General features: G+C 41.4%; 1 protein-coding gene across 16 annotated transcripts in view; it reads left to right on the top strand.

The window, feature by feature from the left end:
* Positions 1-24927, top strand: part of DEPDC5 (DEP domain containing 5, GATOR1 subcomplex subunit) — a 46460-nt gene that overhangs the window by 16994 nt on the left and 4539 nt on the right. For 5 of the 16 annotated variants that reach the window (XR_008469087.1, XR_008469088.1, XM_054219141.1 and 2 more), the window contains exons 23-39: positions 139-274; positions 1965-2062; positions 5410-5475; positions 6808-6991; positions 8162-8322; positions 9397-9514; positions 9685-9852; positions 10731-10950; positions 11805-11938; positions 12766-12874; positions 15706-15768; positions 17367-17518; positions 18306-18383; positions 18819-18951; positions 19765-19873; positions 20133-20357; positions 24180-24349. Coding sequence is in view for 13 of the 16 variants with exons in the window: in XM_054219141.1 (XP_054075116.1) it covers positions 139-274; positions 1965-2062; positions 5410-5475; positions 6808-6991; positions 8162-8322; positions 9397-9514; positions 9685-9852; positions 10731-10950; positions 11805-11938; positions 12766-12874; positions 15706-15768; positions 17367-17518; positions 18306-18383; positions 18819-18951; positions 19765-19873; positions 20133-20357; positions 24180-24349 (2324 nt within the window). In the remaining 3 variants the exon portion in view is untranslated. Of the gene's footprint in view, positions 1-138; positions 275-1964; positions 2063-5409; positions 5476-6807; positions 6992-8161; positions 8323-9396; positions 9515-9684; positions 9853-10730; positions 10951-11804; positions 11939-12765; positions 12875-15705; positions 15769-17366; positions 17519-18305; positions 18384-18818; positions 18952-19764; positions 19874-20132; positions 22598-24179; positions 24350-24927 lie in introns of those variants that run through there. The other 11 variants (XM_054219145.1, XM_054219144.1, XM_054219148.1 and 8 more) reach the window with 8 other exon arrangements.

Here is a 24927-nt window from a genome sequence, read left to right as displayed (position 1 = left end):
AGTCTCTGAAGATTTCGTAAACATGCTTTCTTAATTTCCATTAGTTAGCATTGCCTGTGTTGTTGACAAAAAGAGGGTACAAGCAACTGAGGAATGAATGCAGATGTGGTGATTAATGATCAAACTGTAACTGTGCAGGTCCCTCGGGAGAAGCTATCCAGATCCATCATCAAACCCGTCAGAATATGGCAGAAATGCAGGGCAGTGGGCAGCAGGATTTGACACATTCCTCTGCTGAGCTGCTGGAGCTGGCTTACCATGAGGCAACTGGCAGGTGAGGTCCTTAGGATGAATCTGTGTAGACTTTGCATGAACGTCCCTTTTCCTTAAGATTTTATATAAGTTACAGTTAAAAAGTTATTAAGGATCACAACCACATATGCAGTATATACTTTTATTATGAGATAGGAAGACCTCTTGGCAAGGCTGGAGATGGTTTACCTCCCCTTATTTGGGGAAGGTGGTAGTTCATCACAGAGAGTTTGCAGTGCACAAGCAATACAATGCATCTTTCATGGAATTGTTCAAAATTGCCTTCTAAAAGCCTGTGTCTTTAATTCTTGACTTCTTATCCCAATAGCCGTGATCTTCATCCCAGAATAGAACACTTTTTATCACAAAGCGTAGCTTTGCCTCACAGTAACTGTTGAACGATTTCAGTGCTATCTGTTCAGTACAGCCACCAAAAACATCAGGGATGGATTACAAATGAAAGTACCTATGTTTGTAAAATAGTTTTCATTTAAAAGAAAAAAAAAAAAACCAACCAAGTTTCAGTCAGCATTGGAAGCTTATATTAATTGCTGTCTCTGAGAAGCAAAAAAGATCCCTGTGTTACTGGATGTGGCGTAGTTGTGGGGAGGCTGTTTTTACAGTGAGAGAAATCAGATTGTTCACCTAGGCCATTTTTCAAGCTGCACAGTTGTTCTGCACTCTCCAGATACTGTCTTACCCATTTTTTATCTGATTATTCTTTCATTGACAACACTTTGTCCATGTTTTTCACTCATTATTAAATGTTGTCTGCCAAAACCATTTTGGTAGCTTAGGCACTTTAGAATTGCCAGTAAGTGTTTTCGTTTGTTTGTTTGTTTTCTTTCATCATTAACTTTTGTATCTTTCCTGCTATGTGTTTCTTTCCTCTTGCATGCTTATAGAAATTCGTGTTACCTGTTGTTTCTGGATGTCCAGGGTGAGTGGGGGCACACTGCTGGTATCCTCTGCCTTTTTCATTTTCAGAGTTGTTTTTTTCTTGCTACCTTCAAGCAGTCCTTCAGGAAATGGCACGGCTTAATTATTCTTTCTTTTTTTCTTTTTCTTTTGTAAGGAAATTGTTGCCCTATGTTGTACTTTGTATTGTCCTTTAGAATACTCTCTTTGTGTTGCATAGTTTTAATATGACATCATCTTCACCAACTTTGTTCGCTAGTCCTACTTTTAAAAAATGTATCGCCTTTTTATGACTTCATAAGTACATCCTAGTGTGTTAAAGTATCTTGTCAGTAATGTCAATCTCTTGTGTCATATTCTTGATAATTCTTTTTCTTGATGTCTTTGTGGTCTCTCTGGATGACGTACTCATCCAAAGCAATTTATTCGGTCTGGAATATTGGTTTTATAGGCCATGAAATGAGATCTGTAAATAACTAGCTAAGTTTTATTTCTCTCCGGGGAGGTATACGAGTAGCTGGTTCTCCACTGTCCTGCAGAGATATTAAGTCGGTTATTGCTAGAAGCAAAGAACAAACAGTATGGGTGGATACGGAATGTTGTTACAGCCTTCTGTGCTGCTTTCGTGCCTGTTACCATCTCTGCAAACATCATTGAGCACATGGTTTCGCCACTGGCTCAGCCGAGACAGCAGGCTGATTACTTGGTATTTGTTACATCAACTCTTGTTAAAAGCAAGGAATGGCATGAGTGAGGAAAACTTGTATAATACAGGCTATTTTGTTTTTCTCCAGACATGTCAGCTCTCGGCATCCAGGTGACAGTGCCTCTTTCCTGAGCTTCAGCGGAACAGAAGAGTATTCTAATGGTCTGGCTGGCAGCAACGGTGCAGGTAACAAAGTAGTGGTAGAGCAAGAAGCTGGGAGAGAAGGCCCTTCCTTATCAGTAGTGACAAGTTAATAGAGCCAGAAGTCACAGAAGGTGGATGGATCGGGCGTTACAAAGGAGAGAGAATCAATAATGGAAAAACAGTTTTTAACTTTGAGTGACCTGTTAATGCTCTTACTTGGGCTTTTTGGTATGCGGTAGTTTATTGGGTTGATTTGTTGGTTTTGGTTGGATTTTTTTTATTTAACTTCTCTAGGTGTGTCTTACAAACTTTAGTAGAGAAAGATGCTAATTGTTTACATATGATAAGCTCTTGGGCAGTTGCTTAGTTCCATAATAAAGCACTGATGTTCAGACACAAAAAGTAAGTAAATATGCACTGGTGGTGTTCAGAACTCTTTTTTTTTTTTTTTTTTTTCTGGGGGGGGGTTGCCTTAGCGTGTCACCCTTTGGTTTAAGAAGCTTCTTTGAATATATATATTTTACATATGCAAACTGTTGGAAAGAATGAGGTTTGGTTGTATCTAGGTTTTGAGAGAAGCTGCAAAAAAGCAGGTTTATTTTGCATGCTAAGTTCTGGGATTCAGGGTGTTCTAGCATTTCTTGTCACTATCTACAAATGCACTTTCTCCAGGTTTTAAGCACTTCAAACACGGCACTGCTTATACTATATGTTACTCATATAGCCCCAAATATTTCATTGCATTTTTGAGAGAAGACACATGTCTGTATTTTCAGTTGAACATTAGCACTGTCTTTCTTACCTTACCCAGACACCTGAATTAGTGGAAATTCTCAACATTTCTTTTGAATTCTGTAAGTGGAACAACACGCCACACTAAGCGTTCTGTTGCGTTGTCTGTTTTTTTGCAGCCTACCTTCTGATTTTATGGTCATGCTTTTAGATAGGCACATGGAGGAAAAAAATTGATCTTTTGGACTCTAGCATTCAAGACTCCTGTTCTTATTTCAAAACCAATTTAAAGATTATTTTTTTAAAACAAATTCACCCTTCTGAATTACATTTGAATGAAAACAAATAGGTTTTCCCCTATGCTCATACCTTGAAGAGCCATAAAGAAGTCAGCAGACTTAATTTTCTTGTCTCTCTTGTCTTGTGTTCGCGTAGTTGTATTACAGTGATTTTATTGTTTCCTTCCGTGGATTTCATCTGAATACATTTAATTTTCTTTCTTTCTTTTTTTCTGCTTTCCATATAGACTTTTTTTATTCTCGCAATTGCTAAACTGCATTTCAGCTGCTGGATACAATTTGCGCAATGTAGGTGCAAAGCATATCCTGGCAATAAACACGCTTGCATTTTATAGAAGTTTTTTGTGTCTGTAGATTGGGTATAAATCACGTATGTGGTGGAAATTAATCTGTGTCTGTCTTTGAAAGTTGTTATGAGCACCTTCCCTGACTAAACGCCCTCAGCCATCTGTAGCTGACACACTGTGACTCAGTGATTTGACTTATGTTTCTCCCTTATGGTTTGAGTCACCTGTGAAATGAAACAGTTCTTTTTTCTCTTTTTATTTTATTTCCAAAAATATGATTTCTCAGTGAGTCTGGTTCTCCCCTGCTGCCCACAGCATGTTTTGCTGCAACATGGGCTTCACAGTGAACAATTACCCCGCCTATGTACATTGACATTCAGTATGTTGTCTCTATCGTCCAGCAGATGGTAGATGATCGTTCAGAGCAAATAAATCTTGTTGCAGTTCCCTAAGTAGATGGCAGATGGCATCAGCGCAGTTGGTGAGAGATGAATGTCAATTTGAGCCAGCTTCTCTGCTGTTTTACTGGCATCATCATGGAAGCAGATAACCATCCTTTCTGCTAGTAAATGCTGTTTAGAGTAACAGCTACGATGTTGATAGCAGTTTCCTGGATAAATCTACATAAGGTAGTTTTATAAAAATGGCTCCTTTTAAATATATGGAGGCTTCCTGAAATTTGTATTTTGATAAATGCCTTTTAAGCCAACAATTTTTCTTGTCTCCTTAGCTGCTCATTTCCTCTCATGTGCCACATCAGCTGTTTATACAGCTACATGATGAACCAGCTCAGGGATCTGATCCAAATGAAGAGTAACTGGAGTTTCTCTTTGCTGTGTGGATTGTTTCACTGTAACTACACAAATATTGATGCAAACACAGCAAACGTGTGAAATGGGGACTAGGAAGAACTGGTCAAGGGGTACCATAGCATCGTGTTGGCTTAGTGTTTGTTGAGCTGTAGTTTTAGTTTCCAGGCTGATAGGCTGCTTAGAACGAATCTATTTGACAATGAAAAAAATCATACTGTCTTAAGTCCTATGTCAAAACTTAAATATAAATTTTCATTAGTCTTAAGTGCCTCATTAGTCTTTATTTACATTACTATAAACCAAATAAACTGAATTTTGGTCAAAACTGAGCGTCTCTTCGATAGCTGTCATTTTATCTCCTTTCACAATGAATAAAAACTTCATTACTATTCTCTCTTAGTGAAGTATGCACCGAGGCATATCTTACAAGTTGAAACATAATGGAAGTTGCTGCCTTTTCACAACATGGTAGTTTTAAACAGTCTGTAATTAATACATTGGACCTATTTAGGGGCACCAAATTAATAGGGGCTTAATTAACACTTTTCAAATTTTTGTATTTACTGAATCAGGAAGAGTGACTGTTTGCTTTGTTTTCTCCCAGCCCCCTGGCAGAGAGGTGAAATGTGTACTGGTAGTTTGTGCTTAAAAATGTTGGAATTGGAGTAAATCTGTATCATGATTTTTATATATTACTTAAACTTTTTAGAGTCTTAGTTAATTAGGATCTTATATATGGGTTCTCTTCTCCCACCAGGTGAAAGTCTGTTTTGATTTCCTTTCTTGCTGCTTCTATGTTCTATGAAATTCTTTCTCTTAACTTGTTCCTTGTTCATAAAATAAGAAAACCAAGTAAAAAGACCTTGCTTTTGGGTACTGAATGTATTTAAAAGTACTTAGGTGCTGAGACCTTGAGATTAGCCAGCTAAGTGATTTCAGATGACTCTTCTTTTTTTGTTATTTGCTTTTTTATGACATCTACTTTTCAAGATGCATTTCACTATTTTGGGGAGTTTGTTTTTGCTTGTTTTTTAGCTGCTGAACACGTCTAATGAGATATTTGAATTTTATCCAAGATGTCTTTTTTTTTTTCTCATTAGTTGGCTTTGTGTATTTTTCTGCAGTGCAGAACCCCGAGTTCTTTCCAAGGAGAGAAATGCCATATTCTTAAAACATTTGCATGCTTTTGATTTATTTTTATTTGAAATGAAAGTGAAGTGCATAGTTGCTTAAAGTAAAATACATATTTCTTTCTGTAGGGATGAACCTCAAAACTCAGAACAGGGATTCCTTGGAAGATGCTGTCTCTAACTCTCCGGATCCAAGTAAGCAGGAGAAAGGTTTGGAAGAGAGTTTGCATAGGTGGGAAGATAGGGAGGGAAAGGACGTTACATATGTAGAGGCATCAGGAGGTGGTAGGCAAGAAACTGAGCAGCCTTCTTGGCTTTTGGCAGTAGTTTATTTTGCCCTGCAGTAATTTGCAGGATCTCCCTGTACTGTGTCGCCCTGTGATGGCAGTTCTATATCTCTTAAGAATATGTGAAACTGGTTGTCATATTACATTTGAAATTCTTCCCTTACCAGACAGTATTAGGCAAAAAGTTTAAGCTGCTGAACTCTTATCTGCCTCTCAATATGAAAAGTTTGCTTGGCATCAGCTAATTGAAGCAGAATACAGTCAGTTTCTGAATTTGATACTGTTTACTGAGAAATATCTGTCTTCATCTAATATAGAAGCAAGTGTGTGACTGGTTAAGAAAACATTTTCTTTATAGTGGTCCATCCTGTATTGCTTTCTTGTGCAGTGTTCCTGCCATTAATGATAATGTTTTTATAGTAAAACAACTTTCTGTCTGTAAGAGCTCGATGACAGGAAGTTCAGAATTAGTAGTTGGCCAAGTGCCTTGCTATAGATCGTTTGAGGCAAGTTAGAATGTAGTGCAGTAGTGAACTGATGATTCGATATAATTTAGTTAGCTTTTGCTTTTCAATGTCTAGTTTTAGATCTCTGTAATCTCAAAACTGCAACATAACTCTAGGAAAGGGTGTGGGGAAGGATTGCTTTCCAAGTTACTATTTTTCTGGTCTTCCCACCCCTCTGGGTCTGTCTTCTGTTTTTAAACTGTAGAAATGCTCTCTTTTCTGCTGTTGTACTGTTCCAGAAAGAGGCTGGTCTGTTGTTCTTTCTCTCCTCGTCCCCAGCTCCTCCTGCAGTTGTCTAGGACGCAAAGCTGGTCTGATTTTCTTGTTCAGACTTGGAATGTTGATCTGTTTTATTAATAATGAGTAACTGCACCTGACTTGCCGTAGTTTTGAAAGAACGGTGGCTGTGTCAGCTCTAGCTTTCAATCAACAGAAAATTAAATGTATTAACTTTGAATGCCATTTGCATGATGGGATTGAATTAGCATGTGCACTGCATTGTTTAACAAACTCTGTCTCTTTCTCTCCCTCCCTTCTTCCCGTCCTATTTTCCTTTTCTGTTCCCATTCCACCTCCTTTTTGTCCCTGTTGACTTTACACCAACTCTGTTTTTGTCCCTCGTTCTTTCTAACTTTCCTCTTCATGCATTTCTTTCATCTTCCTCTGCACCCTGTTTTTTCATGGGTGACCATATATGCCCCCATTGTCTGCCCCCCAATGATACAACGAGGCAGTTCTGACGCTGTCTGCTCCCCCCGTAGTGCCAGGCTTCTGTTGTACAGTTGGAGTGGACTGGAAATCTCTCACTACTCCGGCGTGTCTCCCTCTTACCACGGACTACTTCCCCGACCGTCAGAGTCTGCAAAATGATTACACTGAGGGTTGCTATGATCTCCTCCCAGAAGCTGACATTGACAGGTTTGGCCAGCTACCTTCTCTGTAAAGTAACTTGCATTCAGTCGATTAAGGTGCAGTTGATGAAGAGGAATGCTTTGGAGACTGTACAAGAGAGAGATTAATTGCCAACATGGTTAGCAGCAGAATACTTAAGATTTGATTTTTCTCTTTTCAGTGGTAACTTTGCACCTTTTTGATGTTACCATCCAACAGTATTGTGTTCTGTAAACTTTATATTAGAAATTGTTTGCATACAAAATTTTACATCTCTTTTCTTGTTCTGTTTTGTTACAATCCAAAAATCAACCTCAGACTGTCATCTTTGTTAATCTATTTCCTAGGAAGTATTTTGGAAACACTACATGAGCAAATGCATGTGTATGCCCAGTGTTTAAGCTGCTTATCCTCGCTTTCAGGGATATTTAGTTTAAAGAATATAGTGTTGGCAGGATAAATAGAACTTTTCAGCTTATCTTGGAGGTCTCTGGTAACTATTCTTTAATAGGGTTGGTTTGTTTTTTTTTCTGAAGCTGTCTTATCTTCTTAAACATTTTTCAAACTTTGCACAACTTGTAAGACATCCGAAAAACCTGTTCATGTTGCTGCTTTATGGGAACAAGCCAAAAATATTAGTCAGGGTGATCGAAATGCATAGGAAATAACAGGATTAATGAAGAAACACCTAAAAGAAATGTCAAATGTCCCTTTATAGCAGGAAGGTGAAGTTCAGAGCAAAAGTAGTTGTAATAAGATGCCGTAGTGATGTGTGTTTTAATCTCTCTCTGCTCTAGACTTCCCGCTGTGGGAGCGGGTGGAGCATTGCCTGCACATTGCAGTCCTGAGCTCTGCTGAACATTTACAAACTGCACTGAGATTCTCTGCAAAATGCTGTAAAAGCGTTCATTGGTGAATTTATTGGAAGTTTAACAACTGTTGTAAGCAAATTTGTTACTAGTTGCAAAAGTGCTTTCAAAAGCATTAATAAGTATTACCAGACAGCTAATCATCACCTATTTAAAACAGAAAGGTACCCATTTTTCTATGCTGTTCCTGCAGGTTGGTTTTCCCAGGCAGAGGGCTCCACTTGCATGGAGCCCAGTGCAGGCATAAATCCTCGATTAGGAAACACAGAGCTAAGAATAGGTGTGTGGTCAGCTTCCTTATTCTAGTCTCCTTAACCTTTGTGTTCAGGAGAGATGAGGAAGGAGTGCAGATGACAGCCCAACAGGTGTTTGAGGAGTTTATTTGTCAGCGTCTCATGCAAGGCTATCAAATTATTGTGCAATCCAAACCACAGAAACCAGCCACAACTGTGCCACCCCCGCTCAGCAGCAGTCCCCTTTACAGTCGAGGTGAGTGACTTCGTATTGACAATTCAGTCTTTTGTCTTTCTCTCCTTCTGCCAGTCCCAATAACCTCTGTGAATTGGGCATAGGTGCTCATTGAAGCCCCCTGTTGTGTTTTTTTTTTTTTTTTTTTGGTTACATGAAAGTCTTTGCTGGGAGAGAGCCTGATCTGGGGCAGCACAAACAACTCAGCTGCACCGTGAAGGGACAGGTGCAGGATTTTTGAACTGTAATAAGAAACTGTCCTCATAATCATGATGATGAACCCAAATGAAATATGGCTTGTGTGCTGTTGGGGTGAATACATCTTAAACACAATTCATGTGGTGACTGCAGGGCTGGCACATCTCTAGGAGAAGACAGACCCAAGCTCCCAAATGTACGTATCTAGAAGCAGTTTCCTAACTCTAAAATAGCTATGAAGGCCCCAGGTGGACAGGTAAAGCTTCACTGTTCTGAAACTATGAGTCAGCTAAACCTAGTTAAACCCCAGAGGGCTGGAGTGGTTTAAGAGGGTATCGTATTCCTTTGAGAGAATCTGACTTACTGTTTGACTTCTGACTTTTTTTTTTTTTCTTCTGGATATTCTCCAGACAAGTCAGCGCAGTACAGTGTTCATAGAGCAGGGAATACAAGTGAATAGGATATGGTTGTTGTTCACTGGTTTGGGAATGAGCAGCAAGGCTCCTTTGGTAAAGTGCTGAGCTTAAGTGGTTAGTTCCAGGCATGAATCAGAGGGAAAACAGAAGCGGAGCCCAGCTTTACCATCACACCCACCAGTTTCTCAGCACTTCATATTGTCTGTTCTCTAGTTGTCCTGACCAGAGAAGGTGTATGTTGGGGGTATATGGATTGTGAATGCCCTTCTTCAGATGTGATAATAGTAGCAAATCTGAACTGTAAAAACAATAGGCCCATTGTACAGAAGTTCCTTAAAAAGGTGGCCTGAAAGGTGGCTTGTAGTTTGTCTTGAGTTCAGATGCCCAGTTCTGGAGTCTCTTTCTATAGGTACAGTTTGTTGGCAAAGTTCTGACTATTGCAGTAAGCTGAAAGGGGGTGTGTGTTGCTTTTTACAATTAGGTCTTGTATCAAGAAATCGACCTGAGGAAGAAGATCAGTATTGGCTGAGTATGGGCCGTACTTTCCACAAAGTAACATTAAAAGACAAAATAATTACTGTGACTCGATACCTGCCAAAGTGAGTATCTCTCTGGGTCAGCAGTTTGCTATTAATGTTCAGATGAACATGCTTTTCCAGCTGCCTGTACTTGCTGGAAAGAACATATTGTAGAACATTCTTTCTCTTCAGGAAAAGAGAAGCACTGCTATTGATGGTGCTGAGATTAATGTTTGCATTTTCTCTTATAGGTATCCATACGAATCTGCTCAGATAAACTACACTTACAGCTTGTGCCCCTCACACTCTGACTCTGAATTTGTCTCTTGCTGGGTAGAATTTTCCCATGAGAGACTAGAAGAGTACAAGTGGAATTACTTGGATCAGTATATCTGCTCTGCTGGCTCTGAGGATTTCAGGTGAGATCTCCTTTTCCATCCAGACTGTTCTGTCCTAATTGCCTCTTTTCCTTTTTGACCTGAAATTTCTTCAACAAGTTCAACCCACAGATCCTCAGTGCTCCAGGGAGAGTAACTGGCCTGCTTTCACTTGTATGGTGCTAGCAGCTCTTGCCTTGTAGGAATCTTACTCTGCATTGCTGTTGCATTATCTGATCTTTGATACAAAGTCTTGATCGCAAAATTCAGCATGAACTTTTTTTTTTCCTCTGCTATAAATGCAAAGAAACATGATGGCATTTTGTACCACACAGATGCTTTTCTTGGCTTCTTACTCATTCTGGATCTGACTCAAAAATTCCATTTAGTTTGAATCTGTTGGAGGCTTGCATGAGTCTTAGGCTTAGCTTGACTGTAGCCCTACTCCTAAGCTATGCAAAGCAGGGCTTCTTATTAGCAATGTGGAATATCTCCACTACTATCAATAGCCTTTTAGATATCTGCTCTCAACAAAACCAGTTTTTCTTTATCTTTGTTTCATTTCAGGTCTCAATCAAAATGCCTCCTACTCTAAAGTGTACCTTTAAAATTGCTTTTTCTTAACTCATTTTTAGAGAAAAAGCCTTTGTAGCCTATCTTTTACGGAAAAGAAAATGTATCTCTAGGATACAATTACTCTGAAGATAGCCTTGTTTACTCTTCTCCATATCAGCGTTCTAATACTTCCCAGTGACATTCCTATTGCTGCCCATTCCTTTGCATGTCTGCTCTTTCTCGCTCAGGGATAGCAGAATGAGATTGCCACTATACCATAAATTTACAGCAGATAGATATGTACTTTACTTACTGTAAAATCTCTGATAGGAATCTGTGCTGAACTGTCCTTCATGTTCCTTCAGCCTTATTGAGTCACTGAAGTTTTGGAGGACCCGCTTTCTGCTTCTGCCTGCCTGCATCAGTGCCACAAAGCGCATTATGGAAGGAGAAGTGCACTGTGATGTGTACGGTGACAAGCCCCGGTCTGATGAGGAGGAGTGGCAGCTCCTGGATGGATTCATTCGCTTTGTGGAGGGTTTGAACCGCATTCGTCGACGCCATCGATCTGATCGAATGATTCGAGTGAGTCAGCTTTTAGTTGGGTGAGAAGCTGAGTTTATCTGAACCATTTAATGAAGCATTCGCAGAGAGACCCTGAGACACTCCCAAGCAAGCTGGGGGGTTGTACGTGTGTGTATGTGTGGGTGATCCACACATAAGGTGTAGTGCTGACTGAGGTACTATTTCACGTTTCAAATGGTATGGCTTTGTTAACACCTTGCTATTCTTGAACTAATTAAACTTACCTAGAATATGTATCCCATGCTGCTGTGGCTGGAACCAGAATCAGAACAGTTAGCTCACTCGGTGAGAAGCCAAGCTCTTCTGCATCACGTAGCCGTGCTTTAGCCTGTTGGCACTCTATTTTTTCCTCAGCTGATTTTCTCTTACCACAAGCCTGATACCACCTGTTTGAAAACGTGCATTGCTTTGTGCCCTGGACATGGTTGGCCTGGACACATTATTGCACCTCGTGATGCAGATAATTGATAAAAAGAGATCTCTGAGGTAGTTAAGCTGATAACTTCTAGCTGGGTTGACTGTGTGCTGTGGACTTAAGAAAAGGACTGTGAAAAGAGAATCATACGGGTGAATTCCTGGTGAACAGTTTCAAGAGGGTTATGAGAAACTGGTTAGTGTGTGTCAAATTCTCTTGCAGTTCACACACAGAATGGGGTGAGCAAACCCACATTTTCCAAAATAACATCCATGGCACCCGCACGAGGCGGTAGGCTGTTCTGTTTCATGCATACCCAGGGTGTAACTCCCTTTTGAAAGGGTGCCTAATAAAGCCCTGCTGACGTGCGGTGTTGTGTTCTTGCTTACTAGTTAAGCTTAGCTTGACTAAGTCTGTGCTTTCATTTTTTCTTTGTTAGAAAGGGTCTGCCATGAAAGGCTTACAGATTGCTGGTCCAATTCCCACCCACTCTCTGGAGCAGCCCGGGCCTCCCATTGGGAAGAAGGGAACCTCAGCACTCTCAGCTCTGCTGCAGATGGAAGCCAGTCAGAAGTGAGTCTCTACAGCTTGGCTGTGTGAAGAGCACTAGAACATCCTTCCTCCATATTCCACCGGAGCTGGCTAACGCAGATTTGGGGAACTTTGTCTAGAAAAAAGGGATGTGGGATTCTGCTTCTTTAGCATCCTTGTGGAAATACTGGGTTTTTCCAGTGACTTCCTTGTATTATGTTCTCATTAACAGAATGAATACCAAAGACTAGAAAGGAATATGGAGACTAGAGAAGTAAATGACTGGTTATTTAGAAGGAGCATTGTTTTAAGTAGCCTCTCAGTCCATTACACATCAGATTTGGCATCTATTTGTGATTTGCCAGTACAGTTGTATCCACATAAGAAGAGCTTAGCTGGGACATAAATGTACAGAAGTACACCACCAGTTGTGTGGTCTCAGTATAAACATTGGGTAACAAATATAGCCTAAAGAAAACAGCTTGTTTGCCCTGAGAACACCTATTAAAATACCTGTGAAACTTCTGGGGTTCTTTTTCAGTATTGATCTAGAATTGTTCAAAGAAACTCAGAGTACTAATACCTGATACGCTGTAAACACAATTCAAAACATTGTCGTTAAATACATATTTTTTTAATGATAAGGTAGTATTACACCATGCATAATGAAACTGAGTAAGCTCAAGGGTCTGTGTGGTTTATGTGGTGTAAAAAGTACTTACAGAACATTGGATTGACTCTGTGCTTCAGAGTGTGGGGAAAGTAAATGTCTGAAAATACAGTAGTACTCCTCTGCAACGGTTGCTTCCAGGTGGAAGCTGACACAGAGTATGTTTGAACAAACTCTGGATTCCTTCCTTTTGTTTTAGGACACTGGGGGAGCAACAAGCAGCAATGCTTTCTGGGAAGAGCACTGGGCAGCCTTCGGAGAGTGGGAGCATTGCTATCACACCCACCTTTATGGACAGCCCTCGTAAGGTAAAGGCTTTCTGGTCGGTCTTTAGCTACTATTTTTACATAACAATTTGTCAAATAATAGAAGATTCTTTCTCTCTGCACATGGCTACGTCATACCACATCTTACTCTCTAATCTAGCAAGGACTGGTCCGGTACTGGGAATGCCCTTAAGCCTTTGCGTGCAAGGGCATAAGAAGAGGTTGGGGCACAACCATCCTTCGGTTCTCTAATACTATGTCAGTGAGATGGAATCCCTGGGATGCTCTCTCAATGTGTTTTGCTAATTTAAGTGGTATTTGTTGATTAGTCCATTTCCTTTTCCAGTAGCACATTTCATTTCAGTCAGGGTTTGATTTTTAGATTTAGTATTACAGTGCTGTCTGCATCTATATGAAGGCTGTCTTTAAGAGCAAAATCAAGCTCTAGACCGTAACTGTGTGAAGCTTCAGTGGAATTTTAACAGCAGGAACTCCAGTCACTTGCATCTATGTAGTGGGGAGGATGTGTTCCGGAGTAGTGATTTAGATGCCATTCCCTCACTGGCTGGGCTCCAGGCTGGAGAAAACTGTCTTCCTGGAGCTTCTTCAGGCACTTAAAGAAAAGACTGTGCCATCCCTCAGCCTTGCTGTCAACTGTTCTGAGTGCCAGGAGAGCAGAAACTCCATCTCCAAATCCAACCAGAAATACTTGATTATTTTTCTGTATTCTGGCATGAAGGTCTTTCAGCAGGAGTAACAAGGAACCGAATGGACATACAGCACTTAAGTGTGACCTGTCTTTGGGTTCAACAATTGATGTATTGCAAAGAAAAGGTTCTCAAATTCCCCACTACCAACTTAACCATTTCTTTCAGTATTTTTCTCTTAGCAGCTAGTGTTTCTACATCCACCCTTTTTTGCCACCACCAGGAAAAAGCACTGTGTTATTCTGGCGACCTGGGTATTGCCAGTTGAAGTGATCGTGTAACTGTAGTCATCTTAGTAATAGACACTTATTTGTAGAATGAGCGTGTTTCCAAAACACAGGTGAGATTGTGGAGCAGGTCCTCCTAGGCTTGGAAAAAGCAGGTGCAGAAACTGACTTGAGGCGTGTTTGCAAATTTCAGGCTTTGTGTTCTCTGCTTCTACTGTTTTGGAAAATCAACTTCATCAGACTTCCCTCTTTTAAATACAGAAGTTTTAGATATCTCTTTCTACCAGTAAAAGTAGTAAAAATTCCACGTAGGACCCAGGACAGAAGAATGTTGTGTCCCGTTGTGCTGCAGGGCAGAGGGGAAAAGTAAAACTGGGCTTCCTGAGCAATGGCACCCCAATGTGCGGGAAACAAAGTAGCAGACCTTGTGCTACGGCACATGCTAATGAGCAAGCGCGATCTTGTGTCGTTTTAACAGTAACTGTATTCAAAAGCCTCTCTGGAGGGCTAACTGGAGAATCTGGAAGAGTGGGTCATCCACTGAAAGCCTTTCACACTTGAGTAGTAGACACTCCATAAATATTTACGCTGGGGTCTGCGAGAGAAGCAGCTGGGGTCTCTAAACTGATGCCTCACGCATGTTGGAAAGGTGGTGGTGGTGGACGGGTGGCCTTGTCAGGCAACTTTGTGCTCACTTGGAAACATCAGCAAGTGTGTGCCTCATGTTTCCAGGACAACACAATCCCGTTAGGGGCTCACCAGCATGGGTTTGTCTATTGGCTGTCCAGAGACTTGCAGCCAAAGTACTGACAAATTGTCACAGCTGTGTGCTCTGTCAGCAGCCAAGGGAGCGAGTGCTTTCTCTAGGATGCTATTCAGTGCTGGAGTTACTCCAAAACAAAACTGAGCCACTGGCTCCACCTTTACTCTGTTTCAAAAGTAGAACTGACAAGTCCCTTCAGCCAGTTCCTGGGCAATACGGTGTGATTTTAACACAGTGGCTTAGCTTGATGTGTGATCTGTTTGGGACGTCTTTGCCCTTATGGATACGGGGCGCTTGGCTGTGCTTCTGCACTGTGCAGATTGCCAGCCATGTAACCCTGGCACTGATTCTTTCCAGAAAATGCTTTATAAGTACATACCAAGGTAAGCATCATCCGAACTGCAGGCTAGACAAAATATTTTGCCTAGGGAACAGAATAAAGAATTGCAAATAGGGAATGAAAATCTAGTTGAGTTCCACTGCATTGTCTTATGTGATAAGAGAATCTTGACACATCTTTGAATAGCAGCTGGGGATAAATTCATCCAGGATTTGCAAGCAGGCAGGGAATATAGCACAGGCAGTGTCTGTTTAATTTTGCATGAAGCGTTCAGCACAGTGTTGGAAAGATCTTTGTGATTAATTTTTCTTCCCTTTCCTTTGCACCATACCAGACCTGCGTTTAAGAGGAAGAGTGTGCTTCCTGAAAAGAGCTTCTGTACCTCTCCCCCTTTATTATTTGAATGACTGACAGACTAGGAAAAAAAGCTGTTCTTCGGATATTTGTCATTACACATGCAATTCTACAGGTTTCTGTATCACTATTCAGCTTGGCATTTGGAATGGAAACCAGCGTGCTTTAGTCTTTCTCCTATGAAGTGTGGAGGGAAAGCTGTAGTTTCAATTGGTTTCTGATCAATGTGTTTTTTCAAAACTTTGGAAAAGCATCTGTGCTAAGGAAGAGCAATGTCTTGTTACAGAGAGAGAAAGTAAGGGGGTGTGTGTGAGTAGGTCCTGCATTCTGCTGCACCTGACGTTCTGGGTCTGTTTGAGATTTGCATTCTCCTCATACTTTCTCTCTGCGGTCATTTCATACTTGCACAACTTTGTATTTGCTTTTCTTCAACCCCTTGTTGCTGTTGCCATTAATGGGCCTACTTCCTCTGATGCCTTCAGGATGGGGCCTTCTTTATGGATTTTGTTCGCAGCCCACGCACAGCTTCAACCTTCTACTCGCAGGTTAGTTTTGAATGGGGTCTTGTCATCTCTGGCTTTTGGACTGAGGTAATAGAGAGCATTTATTGTCCTGAGCTTGCCACGTGGGGAACCTGTGTTAGTTTCCAGATCTGCTCGTTGAGAGGGAGATGCCAGCATTGCCAGGACAAAGTGGCCAGCTGTGGTGGATGCGAGTATTTCCTCCCACCATTCAATACTTGTGATGTGCTTTGGCTGTTCGTGTGCCCTGTCTTACTGTCCTTTGCAGCGCTGTCTTGTTAACTACTGAAGCTTCTCTTTTTGTGTTTCAATAAGTACTCGTTTTCCATCTTCCCTTGCTAAACAAAATGGCAACAGCTTACTCATCCCGTTCTTGGCTAAATTTCTTCTGTGGTATTTGACTGACAGGTGGCTCTAGGGAGATCCAAGTCAAATTGTGTCCTTGGATTCCTAAATAACTGAGGGCTGAAAATATTGGTGTCATCTTGATTTAAAAGAATCATCATGACAGAAGTTGTTTGTACCCCTAACACCAGTTAGGAGTTAGCAATAACGCAGTGTGTCCATAGAAAATCCTGCTGGTTGAAGTGAGCTCTGAGGAGGGAGAGTGGATTTAGCTGGCTGTGGGGACTGTAGATTCCACATTGGAGCATCTGCTGCTTTTGGCTGCCCAAAAAGGGACATCTGCCATTGCAGAGTGAGAGATCTTTGGGATGTAAGAAAAAGCATAAATAAAGGACTCTGGTCTGGCTATCAGACCCAAGTCAAAGTACCAGCTTTGGGATTTTTAGCAGTGCATGTGCTGTGTGTTCATCATGGCAGATCAGCCCTCATGTTTACACCAGCTTGAGTTACCGAGTTACTCTGCTGTTCGTGTTCCTCTCCCCCACCTCTCTAGCTTTTATATAATATGCCTTTCCTAAACCATACGTGTTAATGACAGATGGCAATTACAGCCTGTACTTTGCTGAATCTTTCAGCATTCATGTTCTTTCTGAAATGATTTTATGTTAATTTTTGTGAACTATTCAGTCTACCGTTGGAATAGTGCAAGTGTTTCTGCAGGAGGAGAGTGTTCATGTTGTCTTGGCAACATAGGTGTGGGTGGGTGCCAACCAGCCTCCTGGTACTACCCTAAGAAAGGAAGGAAGATGAGTTGATTTTGTGCATTATGAAACTCAAATTCCGTGTGATACGTCTGCATATTTTTGTCTGAGAGTTAGAGTTGAAACTATTTTTTCAAACTGCTTACTACTTTCCCGTAGTGATTAAACTTCCCGTTGTGTCCATTGCGTGTTTATAATCAGTTATTCACTCAAGTTGAAAATGGCAGGTTGGGACTGGTGTTGCGGGTTTGCCAGTAGTTCTCTCAATGCAGTTGTTACTGGGTGGGCGATCCTCATCTTTACTGGGGTCTGAATTTCGTGTTTGTCAGTAGCTCTGTAGTGATGACAAAACCAAGACGCTATTTATCCTTTCTGCGTGTGCTTGTGCTTGACTTACAATATTGCTTGTTGTTAACTAACTTGAGCTGAGGTACAGATAACGCGGGGAGGGGAGAAAATGGGGAATGGATTAGATCATGCATTTCATAAAGATGTTGCTGTGTTTACTCCTCGCAGGTCTCTATAGATCAATCAGTTCCTGCAACCTCAGATGGCAGCGCACTGATAAATACGGGGCAGTTACCTGATAGGGGCAGCACACAGCCCTTGGGAAGCTCCCAGAATGTCACAGACCAAGGATATACCACAGCTGGTGCTGCAGAGGGCGGGTGAGCAAAGCACAGCAGTGCTGTACTGCGGTTCTCTTCGGTTACGTTCCCCTTTCTGGTGTCAAGGAATGGGCACTTTAACAGGAACCTGAGAACAAGATGCGCTGTGTCTGTCAGCACTAGAAGGCACTTGTCACAAGACCTTAATGCAGCGTTGCCACGTGCAGAAAGAGTGGTAGTAAAATAAGCCTTGCAACCCAGTTTTCCAGAATTAAATGAACACAAGGCCTGATTTCCCCACCCACAAAAAGAGCTTCATTCTTCAAGAAAAGAAAAATGAAGAAATTCCATTTCTGAAATCCGTTAGCAGAAAACCAGGCTTTCAATTGGCATCTGTCTCCTGTCTGTTTGAGCAAAGGGGTCCCTGCAGGTCTAGTTGGATCGAGTGGGCTGATGAAAGCCAAGAGGTTCTAACCTGGAGGCAAGACACTGGGGAGGAAGCAACATTAAAATAAACTATATTAGCACCTGTTTCCTGCAGTTGTATATTACAGTGCTTAAAAAAAAAAAAAAAAAAGCCAACCTCAAAATGTTTGCCCTTAATTGTTTCTGAGTACAGCTGTATGTAATACAGTGTGCATTGGGTCAATATAGCAATGACCTGATGACCTCAGGGGGAAAGTACAGTTCTGATGCTTTTGGTTGTCCATCTTGAGATGAAAAAGGAAATAAATGTGGCAAAGTCATTGTTGGGAAGAGAAAAGAGAGCATTTTTCTTAAATGTACATATTTGAAGAAATCTGGCAGCTTCCTTGATTTTTTGAACATGCTTCTGTTTACTTCCTAGCTCTCAGCAGTGTTCAGCAAGCACTCTGACTTCCTCCTCCACCTTGATAGAGATTCTTGAAGCCATGAAACACCCCACGTAAGTTTTTAATATAAATATGCTTAGCATCTGTCTAGATGTTTTGTAAGAGGACATGAGGCATGGAGTCACTCAAAGGAGAGCCCCATGTCAGCTGTGGAGGAGTTTTAAGCTTCCTTTTCTTATTCAGTTCCAATCTCCAACGAGGAATTTTATAGAAGTTGCGGTAAGAGTATTGCTGCAGAGACTTCAATTATTAGCATTCCAGAATCTTGTCAAAGCAAGAATTTTCAGTAAGACATTAAAGTGCTGTCAGTGTCAGCTCCTCATCTTGTTATCAGAAGCTAGTGATATGTCACTCTGGGGGCATTGTGTGTTTCTTGTGTCTTTATTCCCTCTTTTTTTTTTTTTTCCCCCAGCAGTGATTTTTATCTTTGTAACTTAAGAGAGCTCTCAGTCAGTCCATGTTAACATGTGTGACTTGCTGTGATTCAGCACAGGGATCCAGCTTCTCTCTGAACAGAAGGGCCTCTCTCCGTACTGTTTCATCAGTGCAGAAGTTGTACACTGGCTGGTGAATAACGTGGAAGGTGTGCAGACGCAAGCCATGGCCATTGACATAATGCAGGTAAGACAACTATCACGGGGTACATCAAGGGCCAGAATGACCTCATTCTGTGAAGACAGTAGAATTGTAGAGGAAGTCCTCTTATTGATAGGTATTGAAAACAGTGTTCAACAGAGTATGAGGTAATGATGACATTTTTTGGATTCCCTAACACAAAACAGCAACATACTCTTCAGTAGTAATACATATTGTTTTTCCACTTATATATGATGACAGTTCTGTGTATAACCTCTAATTAGCTAGTAATTACCAAGAACTCTCCATTGTGTTAGAATTATGACACTACGGCGTGATTTGTTTTGGTTTTTCTTCTGATAATTAGTTAATGAAATTGTAATAAAAACAGTGTATGACCTCTCTTTCATGGATGCTGAAATATACACTTTATGCAAGATACACTGCTTGTGTTCATGAATTTTTTTCTTCCCTATCAAACTGTGTCAGGGACACAAGGTTGGAAATCTTTTGGAGTTCATTCCTCTGCTGAGATCCCATATCAATTAACAGAGAACACAGACTGTTTTCAAATTCTTACCTTCCTATAAATCCATCTGTAAAACCAGAGCAGGGGAAGGGAGGAAGGCAGACGTCTGCGGAAAGGTCAAACGCAATTTCTCGAGGAGATAAGGACTTGCTACATTCACTGAATATCAAGAAATAACATTGCTGATATTCTTGTTAGGCACATATCTGGACAAAAAAATGTCAAGAAAAAGAAAATTATTTCCTTATGTTCTCTAGCAACCCTTTTGTGTAACTGGAAGAGTGACTTCTTTTTTTATCGTGTTTGCTCTGTTCTCTTTTTTTGTTCAGAAAATGCTAGAAGAGCAGCTTATTGTCCATGCATCTGGAGAAGCTTTACGAACCTTTATTTATGGCTTTTATTTTTACAAGATTGTTGTGGACAAAGAACCAGACCGAGGTCAGCATTGTGTTATTACAAGACTTTCCTCATTATCCCTTTGCATAATCACTAGCTGTACTTGATTCTTACGGGCGCTACAGCAGAAATGCGCTGTGGGAGCAACCAAAACCACTGCTCTAAAGAGAGCCAAAGAAATTGCAGACAACATAACCTATCTTTTTTTCCTTCCCCTTTTTCAGACAGAACTACGTCTCTCTCTTGGTCTTGAACACTTGTTTCTAACTGCGATCTGTCCTTCCCCTTGTTTTTTGCTCAGTGGGCATGCAGCAGCCTGCTATGTGGCACACAGCTGCTATGGATGACTTCTCCGCCTTCCAGAGGAAATGGTTTGAGGTGGCGTTTGTGGCAGAAGAGCTACTGCACTCGGAAATCCCAGCGTTTTTCCTGCCCTGGCTGCCCAGCCGCCCAGCCTCCTATGCAAGTAGGCACAGTTCCTTTAGCCGCAGTTTCGGAGGACGGAGCCAGGCAGCTGCACTATTAGGTAGATGCACAGCACAGGTGACAGCTGGGGAAGTTCAAGGGGGATAGTTTGAAAGGGGAAGAGCAGCCAGCCAAGGGCATGATCTCACGTGGACCAGCAATAAAGCTGCAAATTTCATGCTGGCCTTACATCTGTCTTGCACGTGGACTTGTTGGCATATGCTGGAGGCATGTTTCACTGGCTGAGCAGGCAATTTTTGCTTCTGAGTACTGGAATACAGTAAAAAGTATCTTTAAAATATGCGTTATTCCTGAATGTGTTTCCCCCACGCCCCACCTCGTGTCATCCTCTAGAATTCCAGGAGGAAAATAATGACCTTGTCTCCTTGTGGATCCAGAGAGACTCTTCACAACCTGTGATGAGCATGGAGGGATTAAGTTATGAGAACAGCAGAGTAACCAAATTGTACCTAAAGTGACATGCTGTGCCTAATGCTTCTCAATGGCAAAAGCCACAGTGAGATCCAGATGTGTTAGAGAAGTACTGGAGGCTTCTCAGCTAATCTGAATCATGACTCCTGATATAAACTCTGGGAAGCCTGGCTACAAATGATCCCTGCAGTGTGGAAGCAGTAGGGCTTGCATATGGAAGATCTTGCTGACAGGCAAGATACTATTATAATATCTGAAGTTTTGTAATGTGTGAAGTATAACACTGACTACCACTAACAGCCGGTGAAACGTGCTAGCTGCGTGATTGACTGTGTTGCTTCGTCAGCTTTTTGTTGCATTTCCAGGCCAGCCTGAGTCACTTGCTTTTGTTCCTCTTTCCCTGTTTAAAATTACAAGAAAAATCATTGCTGTGGAACTGCAACTTCAGATTTCTAGATGCATCTTTTAAAACCTATCAAAGATAAAAAGAAGATTCTGCTGCTCTCCTGTTTCATATATTTGACATTCTGAAGAGAAATGACTTGCTGCTGGTGTAGTATCTCTTAAATCTGAAGTTACGGTAATCCTTGTGTATTTCTGAAAGCCTTGTTTGAAGAGGAGCAGCATCAGAAATGGGAAAGCGTTAGGGACAGGAGGTCTGAACTAATGGTTAATTCCCTGAAGCCAACATATGCAGGGTATTTTTCCCTGTCGCACAGTAAATCTGTTGCCTTGGCTCATATACAACCTCGTTAGCTCAACGACTGGCCAGAGCTGAAGCCTGAACATAGGCTGGGGTGAAAGTATTGTGAAGGCTGGAGGCGCCTGGGCCAGATCTCTTGGGCTTTGATCTCTTGCTCACTATTTAGCCCAAGAAAACCACTTCACTTTTCTCATCTCACAAAAGAGGACAGACATAGAAGGCTGATATTCAGTCTTCTTGCACCCGGGGAAACGGGCAATTTGCTAATTTGCAGTCTTTAGATGAATGAAAAATGTCCCCAGATTGCTCACATGCAGTCTGGTTAGTTATTCCAGGAATAATAGTTTCTTGGAGAAAGATCCAGTGTGGAACTTTTTTTCTTACAAAGGAACTGGTTTAATTGATGTTTCTGTGCTGTCCCTCTTCTAAACAATATTAAAAAAAAAAAAAAAAAAAAACAAAACCAAAAACTTTACCAGTTCATCTGAGGCAAGGAGCTTTACTAAATCCAGATGACCTCTGGTCCACGTGACTTCATTTGTTCCTCTCTTGGCTTTGATTTGGTTGTGGTTTTTATTTCTTCCCCTCCCCACCTTCCCTAAATGTCAGGCTGTGACATAAAATTGCATGCAAGCATTGGGAGCTCTGGAACAAGCTCCATGTATCTCTAAAATCTTTACCCCTCCCAATTCCCCTATCAGTTGCCCAGTGATTGTCCCCTTTCCCTTCCCAGTGGAAGTCTGACCTGTGACATACCTAATCTTGTCCCTTTTGATTTATAGCAGTGCATGCACTAGCAATTGTAGCCGTGTACATAGTGTAGTCTGTGACTGGAGAATAACCTGCCTGCTCCTCTCCGATTTCCTCAATAAATCATTAGTTAAATACTCAATGGTACAAGACAATTGGGAAGCAGGTGAGTCCTCTTAATAAAATCAGATCTACAGAAGCCAGAGTTTATTCTATTCAAATTAAGGTATTTCTAATCTGAAGCTTCTAAATTCAGACGTATGGATATTTCTCATCAGTTTTTAAGGTACTTTTGATTAGCTCATCTGGTTGGACTGTGTTCCTGTTGCTTTGCCTGTGAATTACAGCTGCAGGCGAGGCGAGAGAGAAGCTCCAGCCCTAATGGGGAGTCTCCATTATCTGGAAAAAGGAACAGTGTAAGGGAGCAGGGAGCTCATTCTTCACAGAGTGCTAGTTCGGGCACACACTGGACTGTGGTGTTATCACTGACCTCTTGGCTAATGACCGACATCTACCTGACTGAGCTGCTTTTGCTTTACAGCTTTTGGGATATTGTTTTCCAACATACTTCATTACAAAACCGGCACCAGGGTTCATACTTTGTTACGAAACTGGAACCGTGACCTTCTAACCACAAGCATTGCACTCACAGTGATCCTCCACTGAAAAGGAGCAAGAACATCACAAGATGTTGGTCTGTCTAATACCAGACCAACTCAGAAATTGCAGAGGATACATTTTTCCAAAATGGGATCTTAGTTGCAAAACAAAACTGTGTGATGTTCTTCCATTTTTATTGGTTTGGGTTTTTTTTCTATTCCTAAGGTGCAGTAGTAGCAATATAAAGGATTTTTGTATAACCTTGAAAACTGTCTCCAGCTAACTTGATGTAGAAGTGAAGGTGGAAACTTTTCAGCTACCTTGAGGAAGAACTTCAACCACTGTTTTTTTTGTAAATGCCATTAAGCCATTAAATTATAAGGTCATTTAAAAGCTGACTATATAGACGGGTGTACATCTTCCTCTACTTAAGCGAGAAATAACAATATCCATCCCTCATGCATGCAATAAATAATAAGGCAAAGGTTTTTCAGTAGTAGTAATGCAGCCCTTTGTTTTGTGTCAATTTTTAACATTATAGAAATGTTAAATTATGTATTTGCCTAAGGAAAAGTTGAAAGTGACAACGTGGTTCATAGCAGAACTTTTGTCTCAAAGTCAGGAGACCTGGGTTCTGTCCCTGGCCTTGCTGTAGGACACCAGCCAGGTCACCTCCGCTTTCTGTGCTTCTCTTCCTCTCTTGCCTGAAACCTGAGATTTTCTTTCACTGGGGTGCTGGGCACAGAGGGAGCTGGATCTTGGGCACTATCCCAGCACTTATTGCAAAGCAGTCGAAGGTATTGCAGTGATCCTAATGCTGCTGCATGAGCCTTGGCTGACTTCGCGTGCTTTTACACAAAGTGTTGGGTGTGCCGTTTTAGCAGTGCAGTAATGTGGGATATTGATATGGGGTTAAAGAAAGAAGAAGTTTAACTTCTGATCTCCTTTAGCTGTGGAAAGTCCTGGAATGCTCCTGCGCTGTGTGAGAGTGATTTCTGGTGAGGGCATACAGAAATACTGAAACCAATTTGGAATGTCTTGGTATGAAGGAGCTGATGTTGTCTAGCCATATTTAATTATGGCACCAGTCGCTTATTGATTAGCTGCTTGACTCTTGGTTCTGTCTCATTATTGCGGCTGACATGTCTTTTGACTGCTTGGGGAGGTAATTCTGTGACACCGACCCCTGATATGGATAATACTTAAGTTTTTTGTCTTTTGTGATCTGGATGAGCAGCATTCTGGGACTATTCCGCTAGCCCAAAAAATATTTGGGGAGGAGAGGGAGGACAAATTCATTTCAAATAGCTTGCCTTGTTCCTTCTGTTCTCTTCATCCTGTCTCTCACCCTCTCTTTAACGCATCTTTTAAATATACCCCTATTCCTTGGCTGCGTAGCTGCCACAGTGCCTGAGCAACGGACAGTGACGCTGGATGTGGATGTGAATAACCGCACTGACCGTTTGGAGTGGTGCAGTTGTTATTACCACGGCAATTTCTCCCTCAATGCTGCCTTTGAAATCAAGTTACACTGGATGGCAGTGACTGCAGCTGTTCTTTTTGAGATGGTAAGAGTCCCCGTGTTCCGGGTGGCCGCAGCGATGTCCGTCTGACCTCTCCATCCCTTAGACTACTGGGGACATTGGCATGTGAAGCGTTAGGGGAGAGACAGTGGGTTGGATCTGCCCTTATTTCCATAAGTAATTTGTACTGATGGTCGTTAGCATTGCTGCATCTGGTCATCCTTTGTCATGCTATCTGTAGTCATTCTGTGCGCAGGATAGTGTTCTGCTTTTAGTGGGTTTCATGCAGAGTGTGCAGAGATCAGAACAGGTCGAGGTGACATTTAAGTCTCCCTTAGGCAAATCTTAAGCCCTGAGCTGGTCTTTGGAAAGGAATCTAGTTCACATTGCATTCCTTCTCTCCCCAAGCCTGGAAACTTTAAATCTCAGTGGAATTGCTTGCATGACAGGGCTCTTCCAGGCAATGTGTTCTTCCTGTTCAGCAATGCTTTTTAGCTTTTATTAAAAAAAAGCGAAAAAACAAAACCAATCTTGCTGAAAACATCTCGAATTGAAAATGCAAGCGGTTTGTGTCATTTTTTTAAATTAATTTTTATATTTTTTTGTGTGCTTTATTTTCCCTT

This window comes from Rissa tridactyla, chromosome 13 (genome assembly GCF_028500815.1).
Source record: "Rissa tridactyla isolate bRisTri1 chromosome 13, bRisTri1.patW.cur.20221130, whole genome shotgun sequence".
Taxonomy (NCBI): domain Eukaryota; kingdom Metazoa; phylum Chordata; class Aves; order Charadriiformes; family Laridae; genus Rissa; species Rissa tridactyla.
Note: the sequence above shows the minus strand (reverse complement) of the source record. Positions and strands in the feature narration are given on the sequence as shown.